Source organism: Abramis brama (assembly GCF_963993115.1).
Source record: "Abramis brama genome assembly, chromosome: 5".
Classification (NCBI taxonomy): Eukaryota; Metazoa; Chordata; class Actinopteri; order Cypriniformes; family Leuciscidae; genus Abramis; species Abramis brama.
In genome coordinates, this window is record NC_139967.1 from 4,221,060 (window position 1) to 4,233,886 (window position 12,827).

Here is a 12,827-nt window from a genome sequence, read left to right on the forward strand (position 1 = left end):
ACAGGCACACATTTATTTTCCTGTTGGTTCTCAGCAATGTTGGGACATATGCTGGCAAATGTAACCTTACAGTTGACTTGCCAAATCACTTCCATTTGTTTTATTAATACAATTAATATAGGAAGTATTGGAAGTAAGTTCGTTATGGGTCATCATAAATACTTTGCTTTAAAAGTACCAAGTAAAAATATTTTTTCAATGTTTTTGATAAAAGGCACTTCCCTGAGAATTGAACTTAATAAATGTGAAAAAGACACTTTAATGTCTCCGTTTGTCATTCTGTATTGCAAAGCAGATGAGAGTAGATCATGATCAGAAACCTGATTAGAAATCATTATGAATAAAATCGAATTGTTTTGAATCGAAAATCTTTTTGAATCGAAAATCGATTTTGAATCGAATCGTGGCCTCAAGAATCGGAATCGAATCGAATCGTGAGATGGTAAAAGATTCCCACCCCTACCAGATATACTCACTAGCAAAGATTTTCCATTTAATTTAATTTGTTATAAATAAATATATATATATATATATATATATATATATATATATATATATATATATATATATATATATATATATATATATATATATATATATATATATATATATATGGTACTGAATGACAGCTTGCTTATTTGGCTCAAGATAAGGATTTATTAAGTCCACATGTCATGCAAACAAGAAACTGTGCTTCTAACCACAGCTCGAGGCTGTCGTTTCAACCACACCACTCTGAGATGCTGTTTGTGAATGTTCGCTGGAACAATGGTTTCGGGAAACACCGACTCGTTGAGCTATGCTGATAATGACGGATGATTTTAGGAAACTCACCCCAGATCAGACCAGCCCGTGAAGTTGACAATGCTTCATTCTCACAGCTGACTGGAGAAAAACACTGTAGATGACAGTGCAGGAGTTTCCTGCCTTCTGCGGCTCTCATCAGAATGAAACTGGCATTTATGACGCAGGATGTAGATGTAGAGCAGTGATATTAAAACAGCACAAACTTCACTGCAGGCCAGGTGTCCAAATATCTCTTTACACGGCAGTGTGTGATAAAATAACATTAACATATGACCGTCCATTTACATATCACATTCAGCAATGTGGCCTGTTTATATTGTTTTTGAACATAATTATGTGTCAGCACTGCAGTGTGTGAACGCAACCATCCTATTGTGGTAAAAATCCATCCACCCCGTTTGTCATTTTCCCCATAAATCTGAAACAGTGTCTCAAAATGAGCCGTTCAGGAATGTGCTCCAATGTGACGTCACATGGTAACAGACTAGCAAATAATCTGCCCTATTAGCTTAGCTCCTCCCCTGAGTGAGATGTACACAGTCCATCATGTTTATCTCCTCTCCAGCATTTAACAGCAGCATTCAAGTGAGAAATGTATTCTTTAAAATAATCTCTATTAAAGCTACTAAAATTATTCAGTTGCAAGGCGGGTGCCAGTAAGTCTGGGCTACCTCGCAAGAAAACAAAGGAAATTAACATTTGAACTAGGGCTGCACGATTAATCGTATTTTAATCGCGATAACGTTATCTGCCTCTCTCCATTCATTTTAAATAATCGTCGCAATATTTGCCCGCTCGTTATTTATCCTGAAAACGCTTTTTTTATTTGACATTTGCATTATCTTGCATTGTTAACAAGTCCCCACTAGCGTTGATGTTTGTGGTTGCCAGATCTAAATATCTTAAATCCCCCAAATCACCCAAACAGAGCTTTTCTCTTACATTTTATGCCCAGTGTTTTACTTAATCTGTGCAATCTGGCAACCCTGTGCGCGCGCGCCCTACACTGTGGAAAAAGCACTGATCTCCACTGCGATATTCTGTTTGCATGAAATTGTTATACAGCCAGTCTGTTTCTTCACAAGACACTTGTGGTGTTTGTGTGACTAAATCTGTTTCTAAATGAGTTTCACTGTTCTATTTTTTTAAGTTTAAGTTGTTACCAGTGTTCAGTGTTACTGTTGGTAATACACTAAGACGTCATGGTTTGAAATCATGCATGGCACGGAAGGTTCCCCTGCTTAAACCAGCACATGTCAAGGCCCGTCTTAAGTTTGCCAATGACCATTTGGATGATCCAGAGGAGTCATGGGAGAAAGTCATGTGGTCAGATGAGACCAAAATAGAACTTTTTGGTCATAATTCCACTAAACGTGTTTGGAGGAAGAAGAATGATGAGTACCATCCCAAGAACACCATTCCTACTGTGAAGCATGGGGGTGGTAGCATCATGCTTTGGGGGTGTTTTTCTGCACATGGGACAGGGCGACTGCACTGTATTAAGGAGAGGATGACCGGGGCCATGTATTGCGAGATTTTGGGGAACAACCTCCTTCCCTCAGGTAGAGCATTGAGATGGGTCGAGGCTGGGTCTTCCAACATGACAATGACCCGAAGCACACAGCCAGGATAACCAAGGAGTGGCTCTGTAAGAAGCATATCAAGGTTCTGGCGTGGCCTAGCCAGTCTCCAGACCTAAACCCAATAGAGAATCTTTGGAGGGAGCTCAAACTCCGTGTTTCTCAGCGACAGCCCAGAAACCTGACTGATCTAGAGAAGATCTGTGTGGAGGAGTGGGCCAAAATCCCTCCTGCAGTGTGTGCAAACCTGGTGAAAAACTACAGGAAACATTTGACCTCTGTAATTGCAAACAAAGGCTACTGTACCAAATATTAACATTGATTTTCTCAGGTGTTCAAATACTTATTTGCAGCTGTATCATACAAATAAATAGTTAAAAAAATCATACATTGTGATTTCTGGATTATTTTTTTTAGACTATGTCTCTCACAGTCGACATGCACCTACGATGACAATTTCAGACCCCTCCATGATTTCTAAGTGGGAGAACTTGCAAAATAGCAGGGTGTTCAAATACTTATTTTCCTCACTGTATATATATATATATATATTTATATATTTTTATTATATATATATATATATATATATATATATATATATATATATATATATATATATATATATATATATATATATATATATATATATATAAACCGTTAACTGTCTCTTCTCTTTCTCTGTAGTTTCTCAAATGAGAATAAGTAAGGGTTAATGCCCGACGAGGTGTCCATTATCAGGTATTACTGGACGATGGCGAGGCGTGAACTGTCCGACGCGCAGCGGAGGTTAACCCTAACCACAGTTAACCCTAACCACTACCCCTACCCCTACCCCTACCCCTACCCCTAACCCTAACCCTAACCCTAACCCTCTGCCGAAGTCCATTAATACCTGACAATGGACACCTCGAAGGGCATTAACCCGCTTATACCATGGGCACTTACGAAAGAAAGAAATATTTAATCAATTAATAATACTTTAATGTGTTTTAGAGTAAAAATCGTGAGGGTTTTTATTTATTAAGTCGAGCGCACTATTTAATATCTCCCGTATACAGGCGTTGCCAAGCAACGTGGCCACAGCGACCCGACCGCAGCAGTTGATCAGTGAGTTTGAGCCAGCGCAATCATTTAGAACTGTCATCAGGCAAATTGACCAGGTGTACATTATCACTTTTTAATGGACACCCTGCAGCCAATCAGAATCGAGTATTCACCCAGACCATGGTATAATCGTGATTAATTATCGCGATTATAATTTTGAGCAAAATAATTGTGATTATCAGTTTAACCATTATCATACAGCCCTAATTTCAACTCTCTTGCTATATTACCATCACCATTCGAGACACAATCACACTTGAGTTGATCACCTCCCAATTTACACATCATTCCCTTCACCCATCCCTACCTGAATTCACCCAAAAATCTATATGGTTTAATATGAACAATTATCATACAGTATTATACATGTTTGGTATCATTTGAAATGTCTCAGTGCGACTGGTACAAAGGTCTCATCCCCAAAGTAGTAAACTAAAAGGTAATAAGGTATTTAAGAGTTTAAAGATATCTTGTTAACTGCTGTGGGTGTGCCCCCATGTAAATCAACTTCTGTTCCTAGTAAGTCTGGGACGGTGATTAATGCAAATTCCCACTGTGAATTCTTGTTTACATTTGAAAAGAGGTTTCTGCCTTGGTCTGAGTATTTAGGGACATGCTGATGAAGGCTCGGGGCGATTTGTAACTCAGATTAGCCCGTGATGCAGAGAGTGGCCAAGACTCTCAGCATCATGTATTTTCTAATGTCAGGTTTGCATCTTTTCTCTTTATTCCAGAGCATTTGATGTTTTGTATTTATTATCTTTGAACTGATTATGAAATTGGTATGATAGGCTACATTTACCTGACATAATAAATTGTTACATTTGATTTTATTCTGACTTGCTCTGAAATAGTTTTCCCAAGTAGATTAAACGGACTCGTATGTTACCTCAAATCTGCGTCAGATTAGTGATGACTAATATTTGGCTCTAATTCAAGTGTACTTGGTTTTGCAAAGACAAGAAGGGAATTTCCGTTTAGGGCAGCAAATGCTGTTTGACCAACCTGAATTTGGGTGTGTCTTACCTCTGTTTTAATTTAATGTTACTTTAGATAAGTGTACATGAGAAATCACAGCATGGCCAATCCAAAGCTATTATAAGAGAAGAAAAGTTGGTCAACTTGTATCTGCAGTAGTGCCCATACCTCTACTGAAGTAAACGTTACTTTAAATTCAAGTGTATGCAAAAACCATGGGGGCTATACAAAAGTATCTCTGATTGTGCAAGCGTGAATGCGTCCGTCTCAGGTATATAGCCAATTACCTCTGTTTTTGTGAGGACCTCAAAAGCGACATAGTTTCCTAATCTGAGCGGTTAAAATATAATTAAAGAGTTAAAAAGAATAATCAAACATTCTCTACCTTTTAATGATGATTAGATATCATTATTACCTTTTTCATTTATGGAGTCAGATGAAATAACGAGGTAATACATATGAGAAAATGTATTTAATCTTCTTGTGTTGCGTAAAAGGAAAGACAGTAACGTGCAAAGACCTTCACCCGTATTATTGGAAACCACCATTGGACCTTTAGTCGGGCTTACACAGTCAAGAGCAGCGAGTGATTTTTTGATTTTCTTTTGTTGTTCGATTCATATTAAAGGCCCCCTGAAATAGCCTTAGCCTTAAAGTTATGAATAAGCTGGTCTGTTCCAAAACAATGACAAAATTTGCATTTAGGAGATATAAGCATGCAGAACTTACAGCCTCTCACTTCCTCTAAAATAGATCACAGATTTTTATGACTTCACCGCGGACTTCAGTTTCTCATCAGATCTTCTGTCCAATCAAATGTTATCTAGAGTCCCGCCCCGTAACGTTACTTGGCTCAAACTGATACAGTCTGACTCCAAAGACGGTTGGTTCATTGTCATCCTCATCATCGGTCTACTATTGAATCCAACGCATCATCAGTGCTTGGATTCGCTTCCATGATTCTGTCAAGTACATCTTGCAGTCTTTGAGGTAAACTAAACACTATTGGCTATTTGAAAAGGGGGAGGAGCCATTCAATATGTCCCGCCTTAGCTTCCTGTTTCAGTGGAAATTACGTCAACGCATCATACAAAGCTGCGCATTCCAAAGCACTTCAGTGGGCCTTTAACCACAGTAGGTACTGTATATTACACTGCTTTCACTTTAATACTCAGATCTAATATACACGTGCGATTTCTTTACTTGCTGTTTATGATCACAGACATAACCGACTGATATGGCTTTAAAAAGCATACAAATAATAACTTTCATGATGATGGAGAACTGCAATGTCATGTGAGCGTGGCCGCGATAGAGATGAAAATCCAAACCAAATTGATGTTTTGTTAGTTTTTGCAGAGTATTGGAGGCACAAGCTGTAGGCTCCGCCCTCTTCTGGATAGGGGAGCAGCAGCTCATTTGCATTTAAAGATAAATGCACGAAAACAGCTTTTTTTTGCTTTAACTCAAAAATCGGCAATCGGCAACATGATATAATAAATGATATGTGGGGTATTTTGAGCTGAAACTTCAGACACATTCTGGGGTCACCTGATACTTCTATTACATCTTGTAAAAAGGAGCATAATAGGTCTCCTTTAAAATAGATACTATTATTGCTAAACATCTTTTAAGTTGTGGCCCGTGGCCAAAATAGTTCCAAATATTTCTCATATATGTATATGTATGTATGTATGTATGCATATATATTTGGGGTGTAACGATACACTCAGCTCACGATTCGATACGTATCACGATACTGGGTTCACGATACAATATGCATCACGATATTTTGAACAAAATTAAAAAATTCAACTGAAAATCAAATAACAGATTTATTTAACATTAACAGTGTTCAATAACTGTCTTGTTATACATGCAACTTAAAGAATATACAATACTTCAATATAAATCAAGATTTAGTTTAACCTTCTGTACGTAAATAAATTAACAATGACTACTAGGTGTCACTGACCAATAAAACTGAATTGTATCATGAAATTAAAATTAGGATAGCCCAAGAGAGAACTTCTTTAAGCAGTAAAAGTGCAACAAAAAACACATCAAGTAGTGTCCTGTTTAAGTAATTTCAACACAAACAGCTTTGGGTTTTTTTTAGGTTACTTACAGGTTTTTTTGCAAGAAAACCAGCATATCTACATTTTCTGGCAGTAGCTGGGATCTTTGCGCATTTACAATATCCCCTGCTGTCAAAAAAATACGTTCACTAGGAACAGAAGTTGCTGGAACTGTGAGGTAAGCCTTTGCAAGAGGTGAAAGAAGTGGGTACATTTGAGCATTTTCTTTCCACCATTTCAGTGGACAGCTGGTGAGGGGAATAGAAGTGTCCTTTTTGTACATGTCAATCTCTACTTCTATCCTACTTTTGGACTGGGTGACTGGTGGTTCAGAAAAAGTTGCACCAAAGAGCTCTTCCAGTGCTGTCTTTTTACTAGGTGGCTGTTCTGGCTCAACTCTGTGTGCTGCATCTCTTAGATCTGCTGCATCAGTGGGATATCCATCACTGGCACCTCCCTCCTTCGTTTGCTTCCTAGTGACAGCCTTAAAATAAAATAAAATAAAATAAAATAAATAAAATAATTAAGGTATACTAGTAAGTAAGTGTAGTTTCAAGTACATACACAAAAGGTGTGCACAAAGTTGGTTACACAAACATGCAATTAGAGTGACAAACACACACAAGTGCAAATACACAGATTCTCAGACAATTTGTAATGCAGACATACCTGCTGTAACTGGTTTGATTTGTTCTTCAACCGGTGGAAAACCTCTTCACGTTGTTCAGGGAGTAAGTGGGGCAATGACCGAAATCTGGGGTCCAAGGCAGTACCCTCTAGTAGATAATCCTGTTCCTCTGTGAATCTGCTTGAGAGGTTTTGCAGGATGGCTGTCTTCATGTTAGCAATAGTTGTGGAGTCTTTCTCGTCCGGTGTCATGCTCTGTTCGATCATGGCTTTCAAGGGCAATATGAGTGACAGCGTGGGGCTCTTTTCATCAGACAGGACAGTGGTGGCTTTTTTTAGCGGTTTAAGAAGGTTTACGATTTCTTCGGCGTCACTGATGTCAGCGCTATCCATAGTATCGAGTTGACGTGCATTTTTGCGCACCTCAGTGCTCAAGAGGGCTGCCGTTATCGCAGCTTGTTGCTCGAGATAGCGTTCCAGCATCTCCATTGAACTGTTCCAGCGTGTAACAACATCCATGATAAGCTTGTGTGATGCGATCACAAGCATATTTTGCTTTGCCGCGAGCACAGCTGTTGCTGTGGTACTGCGGTGAAAGAAAGCCACGACTTTCCTCACGCGACCCAGCAAGCGACTGACGCGGGGAACATTCAATCCTGCTTGCGAAGCAAGATTCAAAGTGTGTGCAAAACACTTAATATGCGGTGACATCCCTGCTTCCCTCACTGCCACAACCATGTTGCGTGCGTTGTCTGTAACGACAGCAATGCTATGAGCAGATCTTTCAAGCTCCCACTCTTGTATGGTTGCTTTTAAGACATCAGCTATGTTTGTACCAGTGTGCGACTCGAAAAGCGGGCGAGTCTGAAGCACAAAACTTTTCATTTCCCACTCTGTGGTAATAACATGCGCTGTGACTGTGATGTAACTCTGAACAGCCCGCGAAGTCCATCCGTCAGTTGTTATCGCCACACTCTCAGCATTTTTCAAAACATCCGTCACATTTGCTTTAACTTCGTTGTACAGGGCTGGAATTACCTCCTGACTGAAGTGCGGGCGTGACGGAATATGATACCTGGGCTCCAGTACCCTCACCAATTCGCAAAATCCAACATTTTCGACGACCGAGAATGGCCTCATGTCTTTTGCGATAAAAACTCCGATGCACCTGGTTATTTCTTGAGCTTTTGCACTTGACTGAGACCATGTTGAAGCAAAACTACGTTCTAAAGATATTTGGCCTTCTTTCACTCTCTTTTTCGCACCCGGTTGCAGGAGTTTCTCTTTGTGGTACCGTTTTAAATGACACATCATATTTGTAGTGTTCGACGTCGTGTATAACAGTGTTTGTTTACAGTATTTACACACAGTTCGTGTTTTGTCTGTTTTTTTACCGTCCTCCTGTCGAGTAACTGGAAAACCAAAATGCTGCCAGACGTCAGACTTGTAAGTGGACGGAGCATCTTCTATTTCAATTTAAATTTCAGACGAAGTCAAACTCATTTTGCCCTGCTACTGCTCACAGTTCAAGCGATTCTTCATTTGAGCCTGAATGCAAGCGTGACGTATGACGCGGGTGCGGTAGCTCAACCAATAGGATAAAACGGACGTCAAAACGTAAAAAAATTAAATAAAAATAATATCGTCATAACTCTACGATACATATCGTGACATTTTTGCATCGCGATAAAGCGTACCACAATATATCGTTACACCCCTAATATATATATATATATATATATATATATATATATATATATATATATATATATATATATATATATACACATACATATACATTATATATATATATATATATATATATATATATATATATATATATATATATATATATATATATATATATATATATATATAATTTATACATCAGTATTGACACAATGGGGTAAAACACTTTTGTTTTGAGTTAAGCAGGCAGGATTATCAGCTGATGCTGAATGACCAAATACTGATATACTGGTCAATCACTAGTCATTTAACAGCCAAGTACTAACCACCCTATTGAACACTAAGAGGATTAGGACAGCAATCGCACTTTGACAGGACGCAGGCCCAGGGACATCAGCAAAACGCATCTATCCTCAGTGGTGATTTATACAGCAGCTCTTGCAGAACTGATGTTTGGATTGTTCATCCCAGGGATCATACTTGGCAACAGACCTTTCGTTTCTCATCCCTTCCACAATCTTGGGCTCTAAGGGACCGTCGTCATGGCAACAGCAAACCACTTGGAATCTGCTGTTGCGAGTTTCTGAATGGGTTTTGACGGTTGCCTGTGGAAACTGAACCCTGAACACAGTTAGGGTGCACTGAAAGCAGGGATACTTCACCCTGGATGTCATACTTGGAGAAAGTTTCACAGTAGTCTCCCTCAAATTATATGTCAGGGAAAATGTGCAATCAGGTGGTCATTATCAAAAACCTGAAAGGGTGATCAGGGCCTCACATGGAGCAGAGCTGTTTTGTAGCACGCTCAAGTGGTTTATTTTGAGATAATCACTACCTGACTGAACATTATCCCACTTTTTACACTAGCTGCATGATTAATCATTAAAAGATGGAGATCTCGATTAAAACACTCACGCAAACTTATTCCAAAATAACAATGATTTGGCTCTGTCTACGGTAGCAATCAAAATAGAGCAAATCACCTTTTGAAAGTAACTTGAGGCTTGAAATAAAGATTGTATAAACATTGTTACACCAGTAGGTGGCGACAAGTAGTTGTTAAAAATGCATTTGTCATTGAATCATTCATTCAATCAAGAGACTTGTTCAAAAACGCTGAATCATTCATTCAATCAAGAGATTTGTTCAAAAACGCTGATTCATCCAGTAATGAAGCAAGTGAAGTCTTTTCATAGGGCCCTATTTTAGCGATCTAAGCGCATGGTCTAAAGCGCAGGGTGCAAGTGCACTTATTGCGTGTCCGAATCCACTTTTGCTAGTTTAACAACGGGAAAGTGCATGGTCGGTGCGCACCAGGTGCATGGTCTAAAAGTGTTGTCCCTATTCTCTTAATAAATAATGGGTGTGTTTTGGGCGTAACCTGAAATAAACCAACCAGAGTCTCATCTCCCATTCCCTTTAAAAGCCAGTTGCGCTCGCGCCATGGTAGATTCGCTATGTACATGACGGAATTTGCAAGCAGAAAAACTGTTCATTACTAACACGCTCTTTAAATAACAAAAAAAATACTGCGCCATTGACTTTAGACCAGGTTTCAGTTGGTCAATGGCTCAGTCTATTTCTGTTGCCTCAAAATAACAACACGCCAACAATGCGCCAGAACACACCTTGTTTTCAGACCAGCACGCCCATGTGCGCAAAAATAGGCGCAAATGCATTTGCTATTTAAACAACGTGGCGCAGGACGTGAAAATGATAACTGCGTCGGGCTGAAACTAGCAAAACACACTTGCGTCGCGGCCGGTGCTGCATTGCTCCAGGTGTATTATAGGGCCCATTGAATCATTCATTCTAGGGATGTCCCGATCAGGTTTTTTGTGCCCCCAATCCGATCAGAGCCATTGAATAGTGTGTATCTGCCGATATAAAAGTCCCGATCCGACACTTGCATTTTCCTAGTGCTTGGTGCACACTTCAAGTACATTAAAGTTATTAACTTGTGTCTGCTCAGGTCAAAGCCGAACGAGAGTCGCAGCACAGATCAGCAGCAGGACTGATTTCATTTATTACGTGATGAGAATGAGGAGAGCTGACTGACTGACAAGTAGAAGGCAGAAGATTTGGTTTCATAGCTAAATATAAAAGCACCTATTTGGCAATATTTTGAACTTAAACCCAATGCTAATAGGGAACCCACAAAGGGTTAGTTTTGTTTTTCTATTTGTGTTTTTCATTAAAAATAATAATGAACCCACCATTCAAGCAATTGCCGCCCACAAAGTGCCACTAATTCGGTAAATTATTTAAATAAATAAATAAATTTAAGCTTATTAAAAATAGCAAACAATAGCAAAACGCATGAATACTTTAATTGCATATACTGTAAATAACACTAAAATAACACTGCAGAATGCACGCATGTATGTCTGCCCAGCATGTACATACATCCAATATGCATCATTCGATAGGGATAAGCATCTCTGGTCATTCTGACTGCTGATTAAGCAATAGGTACCACCAAAAATCTTATCGCAACCAATCAGATAGTTAAGGACCAGGTGTTTAGCTGCGAATATCAGAAAAAATTCCCCTAAGCGTATTAAATGTGTGGAGTAATGAGGGAGTCGGATTCCAGCGGTGGACTTGCCCTCAGATGCTCCAGAGCTTATCTGAGATTCAATACATGACATCACTGCAGCCCGCAAGCACACTCAGCATCTCGAATGGATCGAGTGTCATTCAACACGCCACATCAACCCTCAAAGGAGCTAGTGGGGAAAAGAGGAGAACAGTGATGTGAAGAAAAGAGAAAGAGAATTCTGACACTCAATGGGTGGGACTGCCTAACTTCTTTCACACTGAGTGATGAAAAACCTGGAGTAATATGAAAATACAAATCAGGACATGTTCCAAACAAGCTGGTGCGAGGAAGAACTTAAGGGCTGTTCTTGCAGGCAATGAAAAGCTTGGTTGTTTAGTTGCACAATAATATAAAATTCAATTGATGCATCATATATCGTCTAGTTTACAAAGGCTCTGAAACTGATTCAGACTTTATAGAGTCTGAACTATACATTTATAGATTTAGAAGTACACAAAATTTTCAAAAGTTTGGGGTCAGTACTTTTTAAAAAAAAAAAGAAATTAATACTTTTAATCAGCAAAAAGGCATTAAATTGATTATAAGTGACAGAAAGTAATTTACAATGTGACAAAAGATTTCCATTTAAAATAAATGCTCTTCTTTTGAACTGTCCATTCATCAAACAATCCTGAAAAAAATGGTTTCCACAAAAATGTATAGCAGCACAACATGTTTTCAACATTGATAATAATCAGAAATGTTTCCTAAGCAGCAAATCAGCATAATAGAACAATTTTAACATATATTCACATAGAAAACAATTATTTTAAATTGTAATAATTTTTTCACAGTAATGCTGTTTGATCAAATACATGCAGGCTTGGTGAGCAGAAGAGACTTCTTTCAAAAACCACAAACTTTTAAGCGTTATTGTATATACATAAACATATACAGTTTTATTAAAGTGATCTTTTATTTTCAACTCACGTGTAAAAAACATACCGTGATTGCTCTAATGTTACACATACTTATTTGCTTTGAACGACATGAACTTTTGGTGTCTGTCCATCAAATTCCAAATAAATATATTAACTTTTTTTCATTTTCATTTGCAAAGTGTATAATTCCATTAATTTGATTTAATATAAAAAAATAAGTAGGCTATTGTACAGTGCTGCCATCATTTAAAATGACTTCTAGCATGATAAAAACAGGGTCATATTGATGACAGGCAGCAACAGAGCCGCTTTTATAACAGAAATGACCAGGTGGTCACGTCTCGAATATCTTCACCCCAACACATGCTCGCTCCTACACAAATAGAGATGATTGAGTCAGAATCTAATATTTCACACACTTCGATCTGCGCTTTGATAACAGATGCTGTGTATTTTATAAAGCAGCGTGGCTCAGATGGTG

The 12,827-nt window shown here is 38.6% G+C and overlaps 2 protein-coding genes across 3 annotated transcripts in view; both read right to left on the bottom strand.

Moving 5' to 3' along the window:
- The window catches only part of LOC311083238 (ras-specific guanine nucleotide-releasing factor RalGPS1), a 140,752-nt gene that overhangs the window by 123,063 nt on the left and 4,862 nt on the right, over positions 1-12,827 (bottom strand). The window lies entirely within an intron of this gene.
- On the bottom strand, positions 6,286-8,644 carry LOC311083239 (E3 SUMO-protein ligase ZBED1-like). The gene is made up of 2 exons (XM_084114635.1): positions 7,217-8,644; positions 6,286-7,031 (listed from the first exon to the last, which is right to left on the bottom strand). Exons 1-2 carry the CDS (start codon positions 8,486-8,488, stop codon positions 6,594-6,596), a joined length of 1,710 nt encoding a protein of 569 aa, XP_083970761.1. The 5' UTR covers positions 8,489-8,644; the 3' UTR covers positions 6,286-6,593.